Below are 22,547 nucleotides of genomic sequence, written 5' to 3' on the forward strand. Positions count from 1 at the left end.
TCTTCGACTGCGCCCACCACCTTCCACACAGACACAACCACGACCTCTGACTCGAGCACGATATCTCTCACTACGACCATGGACCTCCATATCAGGCCAGCTCACCATTTGTACTACCAACATACCTACAGCTCTCGCCACCTCTGACTGAAACTCTGGCTCCGGAAACATAAACCGCACCGCTCTCATCGCTGGCGTCACCACCTCTGCTGTCGACCACGCCTTCCTTTCCCTCGGTGTCGTATTTATACAGAAACGCACCGAGAAGGGGCGCATCGGGTTCAAGGAGACCATCAAGCAGATCAGGTGGGAGGGGCGAGCGCGCTGGGGCCGTCGATCTGCTCGACGACGAGTTTGACGATACGACGAGGTACAGAGACGAACCGAACACGCCAGTATCAGTGCCTCGATCAGCCTCGCATCCGTCTCTTTCCTCCCTTGTGGCCGCCTCCTCGTGAGGTGAGTGGACATTCTCGCGAACCGAGCATCGACGAGGATCCATTTAGAGCTATTATGCCTTTGCCGCCGCCACTGCCTGGAGCTGCCCAGCCTAGACAGTCTAATCTGTTCGGCGGTGACTAGTTGTTTCCATTTCTTTTCTGGATCCTTACATGGACTCTTTTTTACTCACCTATACATTTCTAACCAGTCATTTTTCATTGCAGATTGTGTAGTTTATTCGGTATCGGACATCGGGATGATGTTTTAAATTCACTCTTTTGCCGTGTTTTATACTATGATTCTCTCGTCTTTGTGGTTCGTTTGTTTCGAGCCTCGTACCAAATCCATCTTGCTCTTTCGTGGCGATGATCCTTCACTTCGGAGAATATATCGCAGTTTTTATAGAAGAACAATAGTACAATTAGAAAATGAACCATAAAACCTTCAGGCTCCAACAGATGCCGCCAAACGAATCTCACTCACTTCGTACAACTGCGCTGCCAGGACATCCCCAAAATCCGAACCTACGGGATCATAGCTCCGTACCTTGGACTTGAAAGGATCATCATCCCCTAGGCAGTTGAGATACTCTACGGCGCCGGACATGTGCGCCACACGGCAGCATGCGGCATGTATGCGCAAGGACTCTTTCGACGGTAGTGGCAAGTCACTTCGCGTAGATGTGAAATCAACAAATCGAGGCACTATCCTCAACTCAAAAATGTAATCCATCGTTGTGCCGACTTTGTAGCGATTTTCAATATCCTGAGAATTAGTTAGCCGGGGATTTGGGGGGGGAAGAAACGGACTGTGGGCTCCAACCATAAAGTGAGATTGTCAAAATGAAAATGAAGATTGTATTCAAGTGTCAAGATGTTTTCCAATCTGTGGATATTTCCGCCTTCAAGGCCTTTGAGGATGTTCGGGAATCCAAAATGTTTGATGATAGTCCATGCATTCGCAGCGTAGTCTTTCTTGAGACAGAGTAAGTTAGATGAGACAACAGAACACGATGAAAATACCATGATTAGATCATCAATACCAATGTTCGTGGACTCAGAGAAGATGTGGGCACACTGGGTGATTAGTGGTACCATCCCCTCCGGTAACTGTGCCCGGAGTTCTTCGTGATCTAAGTATGAGTTCAAGTCCATGGTGCCGGACAAGAGACAGTGATATTTGTCACGAGCCAAGGCCTCAAGGGGTTATATCTGATTAACCGCATATCCTTGTTAAGCTCAGGCCAAGGCAAAACGCACGCTTTTCTTCGCCTCTTGATGGTTGGATGGAGAACATTGAAGCCATTTATGCACTTCTGCCAGAGTCTGTCGGAAAGAAGGGCGCGAGTGATCAGTAGATTCCTGGGGGGTAGGACCGTTCACCCTGCGAACTAGAGAGACAAGTGTCAGCGTATGACCTGGTAACAAAGATGCAACCAACATGTCCTGATGAAGAACCTATCATAGAATGCACCTCGGACAATGAGACCTTCTTCGGTAACTTCGCTATTGCTGGTTGTGGAAATATGAGACTTTGCTGCGTCTGTAGGACCGACTTTCAGGAGATGACCCATGATTCGAACATTGACGAGCTGTTTCCGCAAGACCATATCGGAGGGATTGCGAGAGACCTGGACCATGAGGTCCTTCTCCACCTCACGACAGCGGCGATGTGCGCTAACAAAGCTCGGATTTGGGTGAGTGAAGTCGTCCCCGAGCTCTGTCCCGGACATGGTCATTGTCGTCGTTTGTGAAAGACCGTCTTCGCTTGCCATAAGTGATTATTTTGTCCTGTTTGGCAACATCTTCTGGTGCACACTTCGATCACACGGCAACACTGGACGAAAGTCAATTTATTTTTACCTCCTAATTATTCGACTACAACACCATTCACAGCGCCAAGTATGCTCTATTCTGTTATGATCTTGACAATGGTGGATTTTTTGCTATGTCCTGGGAAGAGATAGTCGAAACAAGGACGTTCATAGTGACGCTCCAGCCACCATTGGTATCTTATCCAATGTCAGTAAATCTGTGGATGCACACGTAATATGCGGTACTTGCTGGCCTGAGACGTCTCGGGTTCACCCCATTCTTCGTTTCGCCCTATAATTGTGCTGCCATTGTAGCACATCTGATGAAGTCCACGAGCTCGAGGTATCTAATCGTCAGCGAGAACGCGGCCTTGCAGACAGTGGCGGACGTGGTTTGCCGTCATTTTCCATTGCTCCTTCGTTCTTGGTGGTATGGGATTGTTATTTCGATGTCATAGTCCATGGCTAACATCTATCGCAGGAGAGCTCATGATCTGCAGGCAATCGAGGCCCTAAAGTCTACCACTGCCGTTGTAGCTTATCGTCCCGCAACCAGATAGATATTACTCATGGGTAACTTTAGATTTATGATGGCAATTGGAGAAGGAGGCTGGCGATAAATTTGTCGCGGATGGCATTTGTCTGGACCACTACCGTGACCTCTATTCCGACCGAATCTAAACCATCCACGACTGCCCATTCCCGCCTTTATCTATTTCGCACCAACCTGCTACTGCCGTGCCACATGTGATGCGCCGTAACCATTCTCTCCTCTTTCCCATCCAAAAACCTATTTTCTCGTGTCTTGTCCTTCTGTCACCGCATCTAAAGCAAAACCTGCGGATAGATTGAAGTGGGCACATCTGCTTGTCCAGAGCGAGCCGAACGAAGAGCGACTAAAACGCGCCGATTAGTTTCCGCAACCAATGACGTTTTGATGAACACCATCTCTCGTTTTCCACTTGCTGAAGGACCTCTTCGAGCCTGTGCGATGAGTCCACCATATTATTGGTGCTGGTCTTCGTTCGGCGATGCACAAGGATTCGGTCGGTATCCAGCTAGAAACCGCTTTTGACGACTACAATATCTCTCAAGGACTTAATCCGAGACTGTGTTCTGCCTCGTGGCGAGAGAGCTACCCGATTTCACCATTATTTTGAATTCTTCACCAAGGTGATTAAAGCAAAGATCATTTCTCCCTTAATTTCTCTCTAAAATCCCGAAAAATATTCCTTGTATAAAAATGGCCTTCGCTTGCTTCTTTGCCTATCATACTATATGCGTCAAATGCAGGTCGCCTGTCCTGAAAGGGATTCACATGAGCAGGGTGTCTCGCTCGTTTGACCTGATGGAGGTATGTCAAATTTAATAGCTATTCTGCAAGCTGGAACCAAACACTTTTTTGTATTTAGGTGATATTACTCTGCAATGTCTGCCAGGTCTCGTCTTTCTGGTCCCAGCGGCGGATACGAGGTGGCATAGGCAACTTTGTGGAGGTCAAGAAACTATCTGCGCTCCAACATAGAGTCAGTCCCGGGCCTGGATATCTCTTTTTGTGAGCTACACCTTATTTTGTCACAATCATGATTGGTCTTATCTACGTCGTCAGGGAACAGCAGGCGGCTTCGCGATGTCTTCGTCCCCCAAAATCCTTTGGACGTTGACTGATGCCAGCCGAAGAACCTACACTAGCAATATGAGCTCTACCGCAAGAGCCATCAGACCGAGCTCAAATCTTCTCGATGAAGGTAATCGGTTCTCTCGAAGGCCAGGGCTCTCAGAATGGACGGCGATTATCAACCAATTCTGCATCAGAACACGCAACTTTGAATGATGTTCTAGCTTCAGCTGCTCAACCCGATAAACTAGTTGTATGTATGTTTATTGCTTTAGTGAGCATACTACTTATCACCGCCGATTAGGAGAATACACCATCCGATAACTTCGTTTCCCGAAATGACGCACGGACTGTTACTTGCAAGGACGATAACAACTTCTTCTCTTACGCAGCCCATATTCTTCTCAGTTTGAAATACGGCGGCGGGCTCACAGACCAGCTCAAGACCAGCTCATCGCTTACATAAGACATTGATGCAGGTTCTCTGGTCGCCTACAACACGCCCCGTATGTCCGTCCAGTCTGCCACTGTTGGGATTTTGCTGGAAAGTTCTAGAAAGGGCAATCCGGCATCATGCCGAGAGCTGATGAGTAAGCCCGAGAGAAAGAGAAAGTTGTAGTAAATTCTAGATACAAGCCTGGAGAGTATAAATACAAGCTCTGTAGGAGCTGCAGAACAAGGAGTTCATACCTTCTGGCCTTACCAGCCTGGAGTCTACCCTGCGCAACACCGAGGATTTCCAACAGCCACCTCATCCAACAAGACATTCCTATATCATCCCTTGTCCCTGCCATCCAGGTGTGCAACTACGTTGCTTGCTGGACCTCGAACAATCCTATTCAGGGTTCAAGTTTGTATGAGACGGACGTTCAAAATTACTCAAGCCGTTCGTATTTCAACTTCAAGGCACGGTGCCTACGACGTTGTTGAAGCGGGGAACATGCGGAACTATTAGAGTGGATATACTTCGTTCATGACGGTTGTCGTTGGCTGGTCCCGGGCAACGTCTTCGGTATTCTGATATCCCCCGACTTTCTGGTTAGCCAAATTTCATTCAGCGTCTTTAGCGTTCCTGATGTACTGTTTTCGACTATGCTTCCATGGTCCAGACGCTCTGGATAGAATATCCCCTTGGTTAGCCTTCCCTCGAACCTCAGTTGTCAAATCGACAGCCCTCGATCCCCGCTCCAAAGATGAGGGCATCTTGCGAGCGGACGGTGTCGACGTCTGATCAAGCACGATATGCAAGAAAAAGGGCATGGGAGCTTCGCATCAGAGGATTTACGACCACTTACTATACCTCCTCTCTCCTTCACATGTTTGATTTCTGCCTACTTCACAATGTTCTATCAGAATCTTGCCCTCCTTCGGTGCCGACGAGGATACGAGGAATACGAGCCTCAGAAGCGCACTCTGTTTGCTGTTTTACCAATAAGACAAACCAAGCCCTTTTGGTGTACGGCTGGCTTCAATACCGTGTTAATTGCACAACGTTGGTTCCACCATGAAGATACTGTTTATGCTCGGAGAAGGATTAACAAGGCATACCTACGATAAGCTAGCGTTATCTAGGCCTATCAGCATCATCAACCCGAAACCGACCCTGATTGGTTACTTGAATCTATTTTCGAGAAGTGGATTGTGAATCGAGTCTCATTGCGGCGGTCTATTCCCCTGCAAACAATGTAGGAATACCGCCGATGGACGTTGGATTTTTCGACTAACGACATATTCTGTTCAGAAAACGGAGTTCTCTGCACTTTGCTTATTCACCCAGGGGTGACGCTCGACGTTGCGTTTCCTGAAATCTTTATCTTCCTAGTCCTTTTGAAGGACTGGGGAGTCAGTTCGGTAATGATAGTAACGGGCGCAGTAGGTCGTCGGCTACTTAGTCCCCGATCAAAATACGAGGAAAAAGTCCCGCATCTCCCACGCATCAGTCGTCTTCCCGCCTATATCTGCCATTCCGTCCCCCTATCTCCATCGAAATGGCCGCATCCTGCATCTTGGTCGCTGAACCCACTTGGGTCTCACAGACGGCTCAACACTGGCATGGTACCTACCTCGTTGTCTACCACCCCGAGGATAATGGAACGCCACCGTCCTTCACAGTCTTCAGTCATAAAACAAGCGTGGCGCGCGTCTTGTCGTGTGGCTATAGTGCAATCCCTCATAATTTGTTCCTAGGGGGGCTTCCGAAGCCCAGTCTACAGCAGTGGTGACCAACTTCCGCAACCTTCAGGTATCCCAAGGCGTGGAGTAACTCACCAGCATTGTAAGTTTACCCGCTGTTCATTCAGTTTCTGTTTTCTGAACTCAAACCAGGCAATGCCGATTTGTTTTTTTTTTGTTAGGACCTCATCTGTGCCATCTTTCTTGACCTACGAAGCAGGCACGATGGTCCATTGACGCTTAAGATCCATTGTGAAATCGCCGGCGCAGTGGTGCCTACGAGCCCTCGCAAGAGGATGACGTGGTGTTCCATCCACGATAAGCCCTTTCCAATAATGAAGTTTGACGCAGCTCCAGGGCTGACCTTTGTACTACCTTCAACCTACTTTCCTCACCCGAGAGACTTCCCGGCAATAATCATTGAAATATATTCCCGTCCATCTCGATGCAGCGGACCAGCATTGAACAGGAATAGTCCCTACAATGTTGAGACATCATGATTCACACATCTACTCTTCCCTGGAGACATCGGTACGCCGATGGTACCGACACAGTCATTTTTGCTCGTCGGCACATCTTTTGTGCGGATCGGCGAGCCATCGAAATATCTGTTGGCGTGCATAGTCGATATTGAAGCAAATGATACATCTGGCCCCCAATTTGACTGGCATCCATATGATACTGACATGAATAGCTGCGCACGTTGGTGCGAACTAGCATCATCATTTCTTTTCAGGATCATTCCCAATTGACAGCAGATGAAGTTGTGCATATTCTTAACGCATGTGATGTCTTTGTTCAGCAATGTGTACATCGTTCGACGAAGCTAAGTTTCGCTGATGTCGTTTTTTAATTTTCCTAGTGGCGGCGACCTGACTCATTTTCTCCGCATTTCTCATCTCTGTGCATGTACGAAGCGAATAAATATCGATTCGTGCTGCAGGCCAGTTAAGGTTGGACAACACTTGGGGCTAAAATACAGAACCTGTACTTGTCATTTCAGTAGCCAATGTTAACTCGTCCATTAACGTGCTTGCGTTTCAGAACCGGGACCATCCGTGACCAGATTTCATTCCGAGTACGAGGTGCCAAGCGCCTATCGGCTCTGAACCTAGCTGCACGATGGTCAATTATAGTTGGCTATATATCATGCGCATTAGAAGCCCTGGACGACACCATCTCACTGTGTCGAATGTCATTACCCGTTCGTAGGCTGGCTAGACCAGTCTCAAAAGACCATCCCACTACTTCTTTCTCTCAACCTGTCGGCTATCTTGTTCGCTTTGCACCGGCGAACATAAATCGTCACAGCTTCGAGTGTCGGCAGATACATGATTTAATAACGACCACCGTGATCCGGGCTTGTACCATATGCACGTTTAATCGCCACAGCACATACTGCATGCATTCGGAAGCGAGCTGATGATGGCAATGTGGACCAAAATCACATTTGCTCACAGCGGAATCACGGCCTTTTTGCATAGCTTGTGTTATTGGATGGCATGACGTCTGTCGTTCGATGCCCTTGGATGACCGGCGGCTTGCAAAGTCCCAACATGGAAACGAGTGATTTCGGAGGATAGATCACTCGCGATGTAGCGCTCAGTTCTGCTCCTAACCATATTGGTGGATTTGGGTTGAGCGTGGATGTACAGCCCCTTAGGACCGGAACATGCCATTGTCACGTACCGAGATGATAGATCAAGCTAACTGGCTACGAGTCAAGAGACGATCGTTTTGAACAGTGGTCATTATGATCGTAATAATCGCGCACGATGATGACCTGCGATGATGAACCACATCAGATTGCGGCAGCATTAAGGAAGAGCTCAATGTAATTGTCGCTCACTGCAGCCTGCCGCTGGAACTGATGATGAACCTTGTTGCTGAGGACTACGCGGCTATGTTATACCGTTGGTGGGAATCCAGATAGGGGACCAATAGCACTGGGCTCTGGCGTACGGTCTGGTCTATTCAACTGTGGGTTGCCGACTCGGAAGACAATTTATTGCGGTCGTAGTGAAGGGTCAGGAAGAAGCTTCACTTATTTAATATCACAATAAAGCATTTACCTTGGGAAGAGGTGATCGAAAGCCTCGAAATCAGGCGTTCTGTGACATTATAACATTACGACTAAGTTGAAGGGATACGTACATGCGACTAGATCGTAAGCGTTCTTGAGACGGCCTTCGGTGGTAAATTAGGTGGCGATGCTGAGGGTCGGAAGCTTTTATTTAACGTTCAGATATAGGCTCAGTGAACGCCACACTTTACATGACGGTTCTCAAAGAGTCATATATCATGCTCAGTCATAGAGCATGTTACCATCTTATCCATCCGAAATTCCAGGTAAACGGTCAGAATTGGCAGGAGCTCGGTTCCGGGGTAGCTCCGTCCATTCTCTTCAAGGAACTATTCCGCACAGATTTCCTTTTCTTCAGCAGAATCTGCTGGTTTCGTAAATCTTGATAGTACGTCAAGGTTTCGTGCTATGATTGATAACGACAGTCGTCTCGAATGGAGTTGGGCCGGTGATGTTTTCCTCGGATATTCTACATGCATCGTTTGTCGGCAGGTAGTGGACGCAACGAGGCTGTTCAAGCCAACGTACTCTTGGGGAAGCTCAGATGCCACCCAGAGAGAAAATGATGTATCATTATTGATTCCTAACGTGAGTTCTTTGCTCTTCTTAAGTGATAGGACCATGGTTCTGGTTCTCTGTTCACGTGGATGTTGGGGCACAGATGTTGGGGCACATATGCTCTGAGCCCAGAACTCAATGGTGCACGATCCCACGATGATAATCCCATATGCCGGATTGAATGGATAAGCCTCATCAAGTGCTTTGCGTTCTCAACCCCAGCCCAACACGTGCTTTGCGTGTCCATCCGAAACCGCCTCTGTTAACGGAACAGATCCCTGGTATCATCCCATCGCACGGTTTTTTCTTCTATCTCAATTGCCCTCGTGCCCATGATACCTAGTTCATGTGGTTCCACAGACATCCACGCCGGACCGTAGTTTCATGCATCAAGCTTCTATCCCTAATCTTCTTGAGAATGCCTTTTCAGGTGTTCCCTCACCTATCTATCTAGCTCAGGGATCGCCCCGCTGCAGATCACACGATAATCAATCTTTTGTAACATACTTCCGCTTTCCCCCGTCTGTCGAAGTAAGGACATGCGATGACGGGGAGGAAGCATACAAGGCTCTTCAAGTACCCAAGCTAGGAGGGATGGGATGGACTTGAGCGTGGACCGCACCGCGTTCGCTGCGTACCTGTGTACCTGACACCTGAACGCGAACCCAACCCTCCACTACACCCGGATCTAGTGAGCCGGTTTGCCTAACCCAAATGGCCTTCCCTCCCTATTCCTGTCCTTTGACGTTCCTTCCTTCCTTGAAGCCACCCGAATACGTCCTCGTTCGCGAACATCAGTAGTTCCTGTCTAACCATTCATCGCTCGGCCGCACAAATGTGGCTATGCAAGATAAACAATGTTAACGAAAGAACGTGGGTGATCGTTCTCGAAGGGAGTGCTCCCCTCTCTCCTTACCTGTTAACCTCCCGATCGTTTCACTGTGAATCGATCGGTTGTCTGTCTGTGTAACCAACCTTGTGCGCTTGCTCAGACTTCTGTTTGGGAACTTATCAGGAATATACTTGTGCTTGTGCTTCTTTTTTTCTGCTCCGGTGGACCGGAACGCCCTGTCCGTTTTCTCCTTGCAACGCGTTTCTCTGACATAGTACTCCTTGGAGAACTTCTCCTCCTTTCTGCCCTAGTTAAACTCCTAAACGGTCTGTAATACCCTTTAATGTCGGGAGTTCCGAGTACGGTGGCCTGGTCGTTACCAGCCGCGGCGCCCGCCCACGATATTTATATGACTAGCCAGCCCCTCCCTTGCCCGCTCTTCATCTGTCGCGCCACTTCGTTCTCTATGACGATCCGTGATCGACGTCTCCCATCCCACGGACGATGCCCAAGCCATCTTGGCGTACCACCCTCTCCCCCTCTCCTCGTCCTTCCTTGGATATAATTATCCTGGGGGGCTGAATGATATGATGGAAAAAACCACCTCGGGTATTTTCAAGGCTGCCGCTGTCAATAACCATCTTCGGGCGACGCGAACTGACTGGGTCGTCTCCACGGCACTTATATTGTCATATTAGTTTGCAATAACCAAGTATATCTTTTTTTTTTCCGCGGGCTCCTCTACTTGGCTACGCTTCTTAATGCACGACTGCGTATACAACTGCGAGTCGATTCGTATGTGTATGTGCTAACGTTAATGTGCGTGCCTAGTCATTTAGCGAACTTGTTAAACAATTTCCCCTCCCCTCCCGCCAAATAAAGTAGACAAGATGCCTCATAAACTCAATGCCAGTTTAAAATAAGCGTAGAGAAATTTCTCACAGAACAAAAGAAAAGAGGCGTCAATGACGCTAGGAAGTGATCATAAACTGCGGGCAATATCGCTAGAGAGACGGAACAGTCCTATAATTAAAGAATTGGGGGGTGGGGTGGGGTGGTCGAGGCCGTAATGCAGACCCACGATGGGGGATCAGTCACCTGTCCCGAGAACTGAACGAGCAAACCGCATGATGATAACAAAAACAACTTCGCAATCAAAGTGTGAACCGTAGGGGACCAGAAATGTGTACCCCCCTCGGTAACGAAATACGGACCCCAAGCTGCTTGTTCTGACTTCTTCCCCCCCGTCACCGTAAGTGGCCAGCAAAATTCCATCCACAAGTAAATTAAAACTAGGTACATGCAAGCAAGATAGATAGATATCAATTCCTCGGTCACACAAGGGCAGGCGTTTCGGTAAACGGTTCCGGGCCAAGCTATCTAACTGCTCTTCGTCTTGGACCGCATCCCATGGGCAAGGTTGAGTGACGAGATCAAGTCTCTCCCCAACCGAAAGATAATGAAAGTGGGGACGACAAGCCAGATTCTTAGACAGATAGATGGTTTAATCAACCGAAGGAGAAAAAAAAAGTGTACGTACCCGTTGGGAATGATCCAGTATAGGATCAGGTCCTGGGTATTGTTGTGTCCGATGCGACACATACCGCAATAATACTCCTGCACCCAGTACAGGGCCGTCTTTGCCAACGTCAAGCTGGCAGACGTGAAAGCGACGAGGGTGGCAGGAGGCCACCGCACGACGTACGCGAGGTACAAGTATGCAATATTCAAGAAATTTTCAAAAATGTTGAGCAGGGCTAAAATAAACAGCCCATAATTTCGGATCAGCGAATTGATGAAAAAGATGATGATGATGGTGGAAATGAAATTTTCGCACATTGGGCGTTCGGGAAGCCATCTTTTTCTACAAATGCCGGGACGCCGTATATCTGGGGGGGGGAGAAAAATGTCAAGGGAAGTGGAATTGGAATGAGAAAAGGAATGTTCGGAAATTTACGTAGTCGATCTAGACGGAGGGGGGTGGTTGTGGGTTAGTTTAAGGGACGCGGAAGGGTGGAGGGCAATGACGACTTGCGCCCGCCGTACGTTTTGATAAATGGAATAGGGCTGCCATATCCAATGAAGATCGCCTCCCTAACAAGGGTATAGGGTTACTATTTTGCAAGCTGCCAGAGGCCGGCGGCTCGGCATACCTCCATAGAGCGAGGCCTATTATGAAAATAATGAACTCGTTAATACGAATTCCCTGAGAGGGCCTAGCCAGAGCGATCACTCACCTCAGGAAAAGATACGCAGCGTCCCAAAATATGACCTACAGGGTCCCACATCGATTAGAGACGTAATCCCGGACGTCACAACCAATAAGCGCTGACAGGAATAGTGATGAGGAACCACGCAGTAATCCACCAGTGGGTCTGTGCAGGCATATCTGTCCAATGTTGAAGGGGAGTGAGCAAACGAGAGTGACTGTCACAATCCCATGATCCGAAATACCCACTCGTGCCGCGAAGCCGGCGGCATCTCCCTTTTCGGCTCACCACAGTGCCTCGATGGTGGGACCGACCTACGACGTCGGGACAGAGGTCCCGGATATCGGTATAATAACGGTGCGCGTCGTGGGTGAGAGCCGAGTTTGATAGCATCATTTCGTCGTGGCGGCGCAGGTGCTCTGCAGAGAAAAACGGGAAAATGCTGGACATTGCGAATGCTCCGAGGGAGGAGATGGTGGAAAAAGGTCAAGGTGGGGTGGGCGTACGACGTACACGAGGTGGTGTTTCATCGTTGAAAGGAATGTCAATGAAAGAGCGATGAATGAAAGGCAAGGCCTTTGTCCGTTAGCACAAAGGGTGCCGCTAAATATGTGCATTCAGAGTGGTATACGCTGTTGTAGCAAGGGAAGGTATTCATTCGGGACCGCTATCACGGGGAGCATGCGGGGCACCCATGCGGTGCACCAAGGCGCCCTCCCGCAAATGCCACTGCCCTCCCCCAAAATAGTACGGTAATCTGATCTAATCTTTCGTCTCCCGCGACAATCAACGCCCAGAAAGTGCATGTATGTCCAAGTGTCGGTCTGATGCAAAGTTTGATAAAAATCTGTCAGAGTCTGTCAACGTCGCAGATCATACTCGGCGCCAAAAAAGCAGGGTTAATCAAGGACGTGCCAACAACGTCCGGGCGAGTTTGCATCCTGATCTGCAGCAGTTGATTTTGAATGCGGTGGGAAGGGGAGTTGAGGTGTGTTTTCCACACGCGGTCTGCCCTTCATGTTGAGCCAATAATGGAGGTTACCTTCGGTTGCTCTCGTTCGCTGATTGCAATTAAAAAAAGACCACACCACATTCAGCGAGGCTCGGAAACCACAACTTTGGTTTCCGACTAGAAAATCGAACCCCTCGAACCAAGTGAGATAATTCGGAGTCTTTTCGTGGTTGGCGTTCATCCACACAGGCTAGAATTGCGACCAAGACAGGGAGAAATGCAAGTAATCGGCAACCCGGCATCTATAGGCATCCGTAAATCAAGGCCATGTTCTTTTTCGTCTGGGCTCGGCCGGTAGGGGATCATCCGAGCCGGCATTGCAAGCACCCCCAGCGAGCGAGAGGGTGGAAGAGAAGAACGAACCAAACGTAAAAAAAAAAAATTAAGTTGCCACCGGCTAAAGATTCTTCCCAATCGGGAAACCAAGCTCGCAATGCAGGCACGAACCATTCAGGAACAGTTCGCTTGGCAAGGTCGGCTGGAACATTGTCATATTTAAATTCGACTGGGTTCCCTGATATCGTCACTTTTCCCTTTCCCTCCCTCTGTCCCCTTCTCCACGAAGCATACCTTTGCTATTCTTCTATACCTTGCACTATGCGATTCCATAGTTTACTCGTCGTACTGGCCTCGGCGATCGTGTTCGTTGGCGCCGCCCCTGTGGTACGCCCACACACCGTTCTACTTGGCGGAATTTTTTTTTTCTAAATGTCGACTTTAGGGAGAACAAAGAGAGGTCGAACTGCGGGAGGCGGAGGTGCGCGTCTGAGTCTGTCCTAATGTTTGCTCTGTGTTTACTCCGTCCCAGCCCGCGAACGGCGGAGGAGGTCAATCAGGTCAATCTTGGCGCCGTGATGCTGAGGTGAGTGCTGCGGGTTTCAATTATCTTTATCTTCACGCGTTGACTTGTGTGTTTTTTCTCTCTAGGAAATCCACGTAGCGCGTGAGGTACGACTGCGTTCTGGATCTTTGAAACTATCGTCCATTCATGCTATCTATCAGCCTGCCAACCAAGCCGGAGCGGCCTGGCGTCGTGACGTGCGTCAATCCATACTAGTGGAGCATTCACCGTAACTTATATACATTCTGTTTTAATACAGCCTGCAAACGGACCGAGTGCTGCCTGGCGTCGAGTGGCTGAGGTACGGCAACCGTTCTACGCGTGCCCTTCTTTTCTTTACCCAATACCTGACTTTCCCGCAGCCCATGAACGGAGGCTCCACCGGTGCATCTTGGCGTCGCCAACCCGAAGCGGAGGTACGCACCGCTAACCGACTATCACCGCCTCCCCCTTCTCGACTCGACTCACGTTCTTTTTTATATAGCCCATGAACGGTGGTGATTCCGGTCAAGCATGGCGTCGAGAAGCTGAGGTATCTATCACTGCATCTATTCATCATTCCCATATTGATTAACCGTCCCCTCCCCCTTCAAAGCCTATGAACGGACCAGCTGCTGGATGGCGCAGGGAAGCTGAAGTGAGTTCTCTCCTCCATTTCTTTGATTATCCTTTCTGATCGATTATTAGCCCATGAACGGAGGCGCTTCGGGCCAGTCCTGGCGTCGGGAAGCTGAGGCTGAGGTGAGCAAATCCCACCCCGCCTGCCCTTATTGTGAGTATAAATAAAACCCTTCTAGCCCATGAACGGTGCCGCAGCGTCCTGGCGTCGCGAAGCCAATGCAGAGGTAAGCGATCGGACTTTCTCTCTTCCCTTTTGTCTACCCCCCCTCCTCACATCCCGTCATCCGCAGCCCTACAATCAACCAGCGGCAGGCTGGTAAACAGAGAACTTCTTTTTGTCCTTTCTTCACCTCTGATAATCAACAAACGTCGGAAGCGAGGGGCGGAGCCTGTTGTTGATCCGGACGGAAATCATACATACATATGCGTTTGTCTCCTTTATTTTTTCCTTTCTTCCCTGGTGCGTTGAGGGTCTGGGGGTGTGTAAGTCAGTTGCTAGCTATAGTCTCCTTGTTCCACATCATACATCATCATCATTTGTCTTATCCTACTTCTTCGGACTAACTATGGTCACTCCTTTGGCGCTTTTGTATACTCGCTCAGCCGTAATGATTTGATTATTTTTGGCAGTGTGTGGTGTGATCGAGCTGGTTTGGCTTGTGCGCCATATGGGGGCGAAGTACCTGCGAGGTGGTAGTCTAACTCGAGTTGGGAAGGAAGGAGCGGTGGACTATTAGATGGCGTGCCTCGTGTTTACTGCAAAGGGTAAGGAGACCCTCGAGAAATGGCGACGATCATCTCCGGTGGGATGGAGGGTGTTCTTTGCTACTATGCCAATTCATTCATTCATCCGTCCCTTTCAATTGGTGTATGTTCGTTCCTCACAGAACAAGCTGCAATGATATCTTTCGGTTCTTTTTCATTGGCAACCCCACGCTGCGGTTTTTTGGAATACGGACGTGCCGACTCCCGATGCAAACAACCTGCGGTTGACGTGGAATGGAGATCACTATGACATCGTTCATGGCGTCTGTCTGTCGCAAAGAGTGTCCGTCTTCTTCCATTATAAAGCCGTGATCTGAAAAATGCTGGAAAAGCTCCCGTGCGCCTTCTTCAATTTCAACGGCATTGCTAACTGATGGGACGAAAGGGAAGGGAAGTTCGTCACTACTGATTGCGGGAGTTCGTCTGGTTGAAAAGCTCCCGTGTGCAACGATGGAACTCCCGTGGCTTGGAGTCCGAGTCATTCATAATACCCATTCCTCGAATTTAGGTCATAGCCCCCCCCCCCCCCGCGTTACATACATCATGTGCGTTCGTTTACTAGTACTTTTTACACATCAAGTTCTAGGTTGTTCCTTGGCTATATGAAATGAAAGTGGAGAAATCACAACAAAAAAACCCTTCTCAAATCATTCACACCCCCAAAATGCAAACTTGGAGCCTGTCAGTCGCAGCAGTAATGAATGATTCATTTCATTTCACCGACTCGGGATATAACAAATCATCCATCCATCCTCCCCCACACTCCGGTTCCTAGGACTAGCTCGTCGTTGATTGTAACCTCAGTGACGTTTCAAGTTAAAAGGTTAATGCCCGATCATCCAGGTGAGGTACCCGTTTACGCTCGTTGTCAGGGCAGGGCAGGCAGGGTTGGGTTGTGAAGGGGGGGGAATACGCCTTCTTTAATTGACGGTAACCCGCTATTTCGGTTCTCGCGGTGGTTGGCGGTTGTATACTTGATTCTTTCAACTTTCCCCCCCCCTCGCCGGAACGCAGGATGGCCCCCCGAATCCAATCCAGGTGGACGATATATATCAAGTTGTTAACGAATTTTACCTTTTTTTTGTTCCCGAGTCCCAATGGTTGAGTAAGTGCGAGCGGCTCACACGCTGACTGTGATCCTCAGTACCAGGGTTCCAAGTCGTTTGTTTGTTTGAAAAAAGGTTCTCGCCTGGCGGAAACCCATCCATGCTTGTTCTTTGTTGTCGGTAAGCTGGAATCGAACCAAAGTCTTCTCCCCCCCCCGTCTCAGTTCGTCCTTGAATTTAGGTGATGGTGATCGCTCCTGTTTGTTGGCCTCACAATTTGGACTAGCTCCATATCACCGTACCATTCATTAATCGAGCTCCCTTCACACATGGTTTAATTCCAATATTCCAATCATCCAAGCCAGGGGGGGCTCGTTTCATTTCATTCATTCACTTGGCATGGAACCGCAGACAATCATCACCTTCTGAAATCATTCCCTTCCCCCCCCGCCACCAAGTTCATTTTACGGACCATCCAAAATAAATCCGAGTTACTACTGGCCGCACACCGATTCCTCAACAATTTTTTCTTGTGTACCCGAGTCGTCGTTTAAAAGGTTAATGTCCCGATCGAGGTACCCGAGGACAAGCAGGGTCAGTCACGCGCCTTCTTTGATCGATGGGAACTAAACCCCGCAGGCTACACTACACTGACCGCAGTTCTGTGCATGAATGTTAGAGTGGGAAAACCGCACGTTGTCGAGCGTTCCTGAGAAGCTGTTTTTTTTTAAAAAAATATTTGGAGCGCGGAGGAAAACGACATGAACAATTCGAATGTGGACGTCCAACTTTTTCAAAAATGAATCTCCCCCCCCCCAAAGTCCAGACTCCTACCTCTTTTTCGATCGTAACTGGGCGGGGAGGCATCTCTGATGGGTATTCGATTCGTGCGCACGCACCGCTGTTGTCCCAGTTCAGCGGTATGGGAACTGCAAATACTGCCATCTCAACGCCGAGAACGATTAATTTCCAGTCGTCAAGCAGGGTTTCTTTATCCGCGTTATTCGAGTGCTAACGACACGAATTTCACAGGATTCTTACGTTCAAAGTGGTGCGTGTGTTCTGCTGCTGCGGTCGAGTTAACTTAGGTTGCGCCTTTCTTTAATTGATGGTAACCCCACGTTACCCTCGTGTTCGTGGGAGGAGGAGTCCCAGCTCACCAGATACTGGGTTTCTTTCATACTCAGAGGCCGGCGCGGCGCGAATATGAACCTCGTGTTCCTGAAGAGTCCCCACACTTCAAACACTATATGAAATGAATCCACCCGGCATGGTCATGGGGCTCGGGAATGAGAGAGGCCCAGTTGCCCATTTCCGAACAGCAAGCAACTTGAGGGAGCGCACAATCAAAAGGGGGGGGAGGGGGGATCACGGCTCAGAGAATACTACCGACGGCTATTCATGTACGCTCCTTAATACTTTGATTCATTTACCCCCCTTCTCCTCCCACCCACAATGAAGAGAGACACCTCCGACCCGAATTTTGTTTTTTTTTTCCAGTACGTGGCCTCCGTATTCTCAGGGGGGAGATATCGATTCAATATCTCCATGCCTTGGTCGTGTTGTTTTTCATTCCACCGCGCCTATACAAGTGCGACGTCCGTCCCAATGTCTCGAGCTAGAGAATATCACCACGAATCCTGTTCATTTCGTTCCCTTCCTCCCAGGTGTCGGGTATAGAGTCGGACGTACGGTGTGGTCAGCTAAGCTATCCTATTTTAAAGCGGCGTCAAGAATTCATGCATGATGGGCCGTAGTGTTCCTGTTCTGCAGGGGAACAGGGAGACGATCCCTTGGTGTGGTATCAAGTACCCGAAGCCACCTCGCCTTGTAGGAGTAAATTATTTCACCGGCGGCGCCGAGACTTTTTTTTTATGATCCCCGATATTCGCTCGTATTTGCGTGGTTATCACGCGTAAATGGTGCGGGTGTCGATTCATTTACTCCATCCGCCTCGATGTTAACACGCTTCGAATTTCCTCCCCCCCGTATCAGCCACTCATTACGGTACGGATATTAAGTATACGTATCATCATCCACCTTTCTGTCCTTAAAGCGGTGGGAGAAGATAGATGATTATAACCGGGACGGCGGCGGCGGCGCGGTTGCTTCTCTGATGTTCCCTGTTCGTCCACAACCGAGCATATATACCCCGATACTCGTTCCCTCAGTTTAATGTATGACCCCGTACCTGCCTGGTATCCAAAGGCGCGGTACGAAAGTATCAGCCACCCCTCCAGCCTGTAAAGTAACCGGCGGCGTCGAGACTTTACATATGATGGCCGTAGTGTTCCTGTCCTGTTTCTGTTTCTAAACGCGTCGTTCAAAGCAGTAAGAGGCATACATGTCTTTGCCTTGTCTTCCTCCACCATGGACGTGGTTTTCCGCCTTTTTTGCCATGCTTTTAATTCAGTGTTTTTCCTCATTTTTAATTTCATTCAAAGGGACGGCGGGGCGGGGAGGGGGAATTGGAATCGACCGGCAGCACCTACTAAAGAGCGAGAGTAACCGACGTCATAACGTGCGATCTTTTTTCTTCTTCTTTTTCCCTGGAAGGTTTATTAACCAGAGGCGATGAGAGACGGTGCGGTCATGAACTCAAGAGTTTCCGCGCCCCCCACCCAAATTCAAAGCGGCGGGGAAGATTGACGCGACACGAGGCGAACCCACAGCGGTACACGAAAAAGAATAATAAACGGACAACAATCCGAGACGTTAACCTTCCCAGTAAAAAAAAATTTCTCCCTCCCTCCCTCCCGCACGCGCGGGGTTTACTTCTCAGCCACCCGCAGGATGCGGTGTATCAGTATCAGCCACCCCGTCCATCCATCCATAAAATATCTAGTGCGATATGAAGTATCAGCCACAGCCACAGCCACCCACCCCTTTGTGCGACGTTTTCCTTCCTCAAGCCCTTAATTTTTTAAAAAAAGGCGTGCTTATTCATGTACAAAAGAGCCACCGCCCTTGCGCGGAAATTTGACCCGACGCCACTGATGGCCGTACAACTCCAATTTTTCCCGTTCCCGTACACGCCCATCTCCCCTAGCGACGAAACCTATGTATTGGAGTATCACCTTTCGGGCGGGGGAGGGGGGACTCGAAAGCGCCAACTGCGTCGGGCGCCGTACCGTACCAATAGTAATGGTTCCCATACTGCGTCCTAACCTCATTCGATGCGCGGGTTATCATCATTTCTCATTTCTGCGTGTATCAGCCACCCGCAAGTGAAAAAGCAAAGAGTCAATTAACCGGCGGCGTCGCCTCCCCCATAACACGTTGTGGATATTGAACGCCCGTGTTTGCGGTATCAAGTATCAGCCACACACACGGTGGCAGCGGGCAGCGGGCAGGGGATTTCTTCTATCCTGAAGGAAGGACGGGACGGGTTTCCTCCAGTAGCGGTACTGGATCCCTGCTTAAATAATAAAAATTTCAAAGCGAGCGGGAGGGCGGGGAGAGAGAGACATGGGACATGGAGCGGAACCCCACCCCCCCACCTCCCCCGGCGCAGCAAAGCGCGTGTTTATTGACCGGTAGGTTGCCGTTGAGAGATTCGGTACCATGGTGCAATCATCAAACGCGCGTTTATTAACCGGACTGGAAAAGAGTAAATGAAGCCGCGACGTAGAGAGAGATAGAGTGAGTGAGAGGGGAAGAGGGTTGTGGGTTGCATGCGGATATAAACGTTAACGCCGCGTTGGACACGTGGTAGAAGGAATTAACGTTTTAAATTTGTGTGCCGAGTTAATTATCGGGGTGATGTTCGGAAATTGAACGTTGATTGGTTTCATGTTTGTTTCTTCGCTAGAGGGTTAATTGGAAGGGAAGAGGGGGGTGTGGGGGGGTAGGGTATTTAAGGAGGGAAGGGATGGAATTTGAAGCTAGCTTGAAGAATAGCCTGAAGGTGGGTTTGTGACCTTTTTTCTTGTTTTGTTTTTGGTTTGGGGCTGAGGATTTCGCTAGGATTTTTTTGATGGCTGCTATTGGAATTATACGACGACAGGTGGGCGACGTATCGCCTAGCGAGAGCAGGGTTGCGCGACGGCGGTATGCTGATAAAGGACGGTCTATCTGCGATGCGGGCGATTCTACCACCACCACCCAAGACTGCTGTCGCACTACTTACCCCACGCAAGACGACATGTTCCTACAGAGCTCCGCGTCGCCGGCATCGACGCTCCCATATGACGTCCTCCGCGAAATCTTCGCGCTCTGTGTGTGCTCGCATCCTGCGGAAGGCGACTTTTTAGCGAGCCCGGCATGGACGGTGACGCAGGTGTGCGGGCACTGGCGCACGGCGGGGGTGAGCCTCGCGGCGCTGTGGACGCGGGTGCACGTGAATTTCGACGTGGTGGCGCTGCATCCGCATGTGGAGAGGGTGGTGTGGTGTTTGGAGAGGCAGCTGGAGAGGGCGGCGGGGCGGGTGGAGATGCGGCTGAGCGGGAGGATCGCGGTGAGTGGGGGGCACCCACTCGTGAGGTGTCTGGAGGGGCGGAGGAGGGACATCGAGGTGGATCTGGGCGGGGAGGAGAGCGTGCGGGCCGTGCTGCAGGGGGGCGGCGAGGTGGAGAGGCTGGTGTTTGTGAATCCGGGCGGGGGCCGGTTCGATGCGCTGTTTGGGGATGCGGCGCCTGTGGAGCTGGGGAGGGTGCGGAGGATGCGGACTCGTGGGTACCCAGCAAGGGTGCTGGGTGTGCGCTGGGAGGCGTTGGAGGAGTTTGAGTTTGAGATGGGCGAGGAGGAGGCCGGGTACTGCGTCTTGGCGGGGGCGGGGCTGTGTCGCGGCGTGCCGACGTATGAACAGAATTTGGAGTGGATCGGGAAGATGAGCGCCGTTGGCGTGTTTAGGAGCCGGGTTACCCCCGCGGTGGTGGGCGGATGGCCGGTGAGACATGATGTCATCCGCGAGTTGTGGGTCGAGGGCGAGGGCGTCGGTGGTTTGTTGGAATGGCTGGAGCTCCCCAAGCTGGATGTCCTCGGCGTGCTCGGTGGCGCCGACGCAGCCGCCCTCAAAGCGTTAGTGCGCCGGTCGGGATGCACCGTCCGGGTCCTCGGCGTGTCACCTGGAGATGGAAATGGGCCGATTCGAGACGTGCTGGAAGAAGCTCGGGACGTGGAGCGGCTCGTTGTCGTGGGCGGACATCTGGAACAGAAGGATGATGATTTGCGCAAGATACTCCCCAAGCTCGCACTCGTGAGCTTTCCAAAATAGGACAGGTCTGATTGTGTAATCGGAACTATTATATTGTATTTTTTTTTTTACACCGCCAAATCGTTCTTGTCTTGTTTTATCATGTCGCAGTCTATGCCCACGGTGAGTTGTTCGTACCAGCGACGACGACGAACTGATTAGTGGGTAAAAGGACGGTCTGAGTCTTCTCTCGCTATCCGTGGCAGCGGCCAATGCGCAGCCTATCCCAGAGTCCAAGCATCGTCGTCTCTCCTCGACCGGTAAGGCGAAGAGGAGGCTTAGCGATGCTAGAGACGCTGCTTCCCGTCCTTCGTGAGTTGTCGTCGTCTCCCCTCGTCTTCGCTGTCTCCCTCACCGCTGCTCTCCCCCCTCCCCCGCAAGTCCATCCTCCGTATCTACCCCAGATGAGCTCGCAGGCATCTCCAGCCCCGTCGTCATACCCAAGAACGGTAAGAAACGAGGTGTAGATCATAAATGCGAGAGCTGCTCCAAGGTACCTCTCTCCCTCTTCCCCACCTTCCTTCCCTCGTTCCTCCCCCCCGCGCGCGCGCTCACCTCGCTCCGCCAGATCTACCGCCATCCCTCCTGCCTCATCAAACACCGCTGGGAACACACTCCCCACTGGCGCGAGTCCAGCAAATACGTCCTCAGCAAACACCAGCAGGTCCAGCTCCTCGAGGCCGCTGCTATCCTCAGTCACCTCAAGAGCGAGAGCTTGCCCGACGATAGAAGTTTGTGGCCGAGTTTCTTGAGCGGCGGGCCTGGGCGCAGTTCGAGTGCTCCTGTGGGAGGAGGGGGAGGAGGAGGAGGAGGAGCGGGGGGGAGGCCGGGTCCCAGGATGCATGATTATGATGTGCAGCCGGGAACGCCCATGGAGGTGCTGGCGCCGAGGTTCGAGTATGGCAGTATTGGGGAGAGTGTGCCAGAGTCGGATGAGGAGGAGGAAGAGGAGGAGGAGGAGGAGGAGGATGCATGATTATGATGTGCAGCCGGGAACGCCCATGGAGGTGCTGGCGCCGAGGTTCGAGTATGGCAGTATTGGGGAGAGTGTGCCAGAGTCGGATGAGGAGGAGGAAGAGGAGGAGGAGGAGGAGGAGGAGGAGGAGGAGGAGGACGAGATGAGTGAGGACGAGCAGTGGGAGGATAAGGATAAGGATAATAAGGCGAAGAGGGAAGAGGAGGATTGGGATGGGTTTGATATGGATATGGATTAATCGGTCGGTGCGTTTTTTTTTTTTAATGACCACGATACGACAACTCTTGCTCTCTTTCTCTTTCTCTGTGCATGGACATTACCAAGAATCAAGGCAATGTATCAGTATATAAGTGTTGTTTGTTATG

At 50.4% G+C, this 22,547-nt stretch overlaps 7 protein-coding genes across 7 annotated transcripts; 5 read left to right on the forward strand and 2 right to left on the reverse strand.

Moving 5' to 3' along the window:
- Positions 1 to 885: 885 nt before the first annotated feature.
- Positions 886 to 2,050, reverse strand: BT62DRAFT_910813 (uncharacterized protein; the record flags this gene model as incomplete). Its single annotated transcript, XM_043183813.1, has 4 exons — positions 886 to 1,145; positions 1,247 to 1,637; positions 1,701 to 1,831; positions 1,882 to 2,050. The coding sequence occupies 4 exons, from the start codon at positions 2,048 to 2,050 to the stop codon at positions 886 to 888; spliced, it is 951 nt and encodes a 316-aa protein (XP_043033802.1).
- Positions 2,051 to 2,259: 209 nt separating this feature from the next.
- BT62DRAFT_1080922 (uncharacterized protein) lies at positions 2,260 to 3,403 on the forward strand. The gene is made up of 4 exons (XM_043179618.1): positions 2,260 to 2,462; positions 2,514 to 2,684; positions 2,736 to 2,787; positions 2,838 to 3,403. Exons 1-4 carry the CDS (start codon positions 2,389 to 2,391, stop codon positions 3,003 to 3,005), a joined length of 465 nt encoding a protein of 154 aa, XP_043033803.1. The 5' UTR covers positions 2,260 to 2,388; the 3' UTR covers positions 3,006 to 3,403.
- A 3,180-nt stretch (positions 3,404 to 6,583) lies between these two features.
- Positions 6,584 to 7,467, forward strand: BT62DRAFT_1012801 (uncharacterized protein; the record flags this gene model as incomplete). The annotated part of the gene is made up of 3 exons (XM_043177975.1): positions 6,584 to 6,750; positions 6,907 to 6,997; positions 7,051 to 7,467. The coding sequence occupies 3 exons, from the start codon at positions 6,584 to 6,586 to the stop codon at positions 7,465 to 7,467; spliced, it is 675 nt and encodes a 224-aa protein (XP_043033804.1).
- Positions 7,468 to 8,535: 1,068 nt separating this feature from the next.
- Positions 8,536 to 9,394, forward strand: BT62DRAFT_1012802 (uncharacterized protein; the record flags this gene model as incomplete). The annotated part of the gene is made up of 3 exons (XM_043177976.1): positions 8,536 to 8,715; positions 9,046 to 9,216; positions 9,275 to 9,394. 3 exons carry the CDS (start codon positions 8,536 to 8,538, stop codon positions 9,392 to 9,394), a joined length of 471 nt encoding a protein of 156 aa, XP_043033805.1.
- Positions 9,395 to 10,726: 1,332 nt separating this feature from the next.
- BT62DRAFT_628028 (uncharacterized protein) lies at positions 10,727 to 12,127 on the reverse strand. The gene is made up of 9 exons (XM_043181672.1): positions 11,972 to 12,127; positions 11,851 to 11,906; positions 11,755 to 11,789; positions 11,671 to 11,686; positions 11,564 to 11,611; positions 11,475 to 11,483; positions 11,355 to 11,406; positions 11,058 to 11,274; positions 10,727 to 11,003 (listed from the first exon to the last, which is right to left on the reverse strand). The coding sequence occupies exons 2-9, from the start codon at positions 11,902 to 11,904 to the stop codon at positions 10,898 to 10,900; spliced, it is 537 nt and encodes a 178-aa protein (XP_043033806.1). The 5' UTR covers positions 11,905 to 11,906; positions 11,972 to 12,127; the 3' UTR covers positions 10,727 to 10,897.
- A 1,177-nt stretch (positions 12,128 to 13,304) lies between these two features.
- Positions 13,305 to 14,584, forward strand: BT62DRAFT_938111 (uncharacterized protein). The gene is made up of 12 exons (XM_043187466.1): positions 13,305 to 13,402; positions 13,461 to 13,496; positions 13,548 to 13,601; positions 13,667 to 13,687; positions 13,742 to 13,777; positions 13,840 to 13,881; positions 13,943 to 13,996; positions 14,065 to 14,112; positions 14,176 to 14,217; positions 14,268 to 14,321; positions 14,378 to 14,425; positions 14,492 to 14,584. Exons 1-12 carry the CDS (start codon positions 13,337 to 13,339, stop codon positions 14,519 to 14,521), a joined length of 531 nt encoding a protein of 176 aa, XP_043033807.1. The 5' UTR covers positions 13,305 to 13,336; the 3' UTR covers positions 14,522 to 14,584.
- A 5,900-nt stretch (positions 14,585 to 20,484) lies between these two features.
- On the forward strand, positions 20,485 to 21,284 carry BT62DRAFT_938114 (uncharacterized protein). Its single transcript, XM_043187467.1, has one exon. The coding sequence runs from the start codon at positions 20,745 to 20,747 to the stop codon at positions 21,225 to 21,227; it is 483 nt and encodes a 160-aa protein (XP_043033808.1). The 5' UTR covers positions 20,485 to 20,744; the 3' UTR covers positions 21,228 to 21,284.
- Positions 21,285 to 22,547: the final 1,263 nt, after the last annotated feature.

The sequence above is a fragment of the Guyanagaster necrorhizus genome, assembly GCF_019112545.1.
Source record: "Guyanagaster necrorhizus MCA 3950 unplaced genomic scaffold BT62scaffold_51, whole genome shotgun sequence".
Taxonomy (NCBI): Eukaryota; Fungi; Basidiomycota; class Agaricomycetes; order Agaricales; family Physalacriaceae; genus Guyanagaster; species Guyanagaster necrorhizus.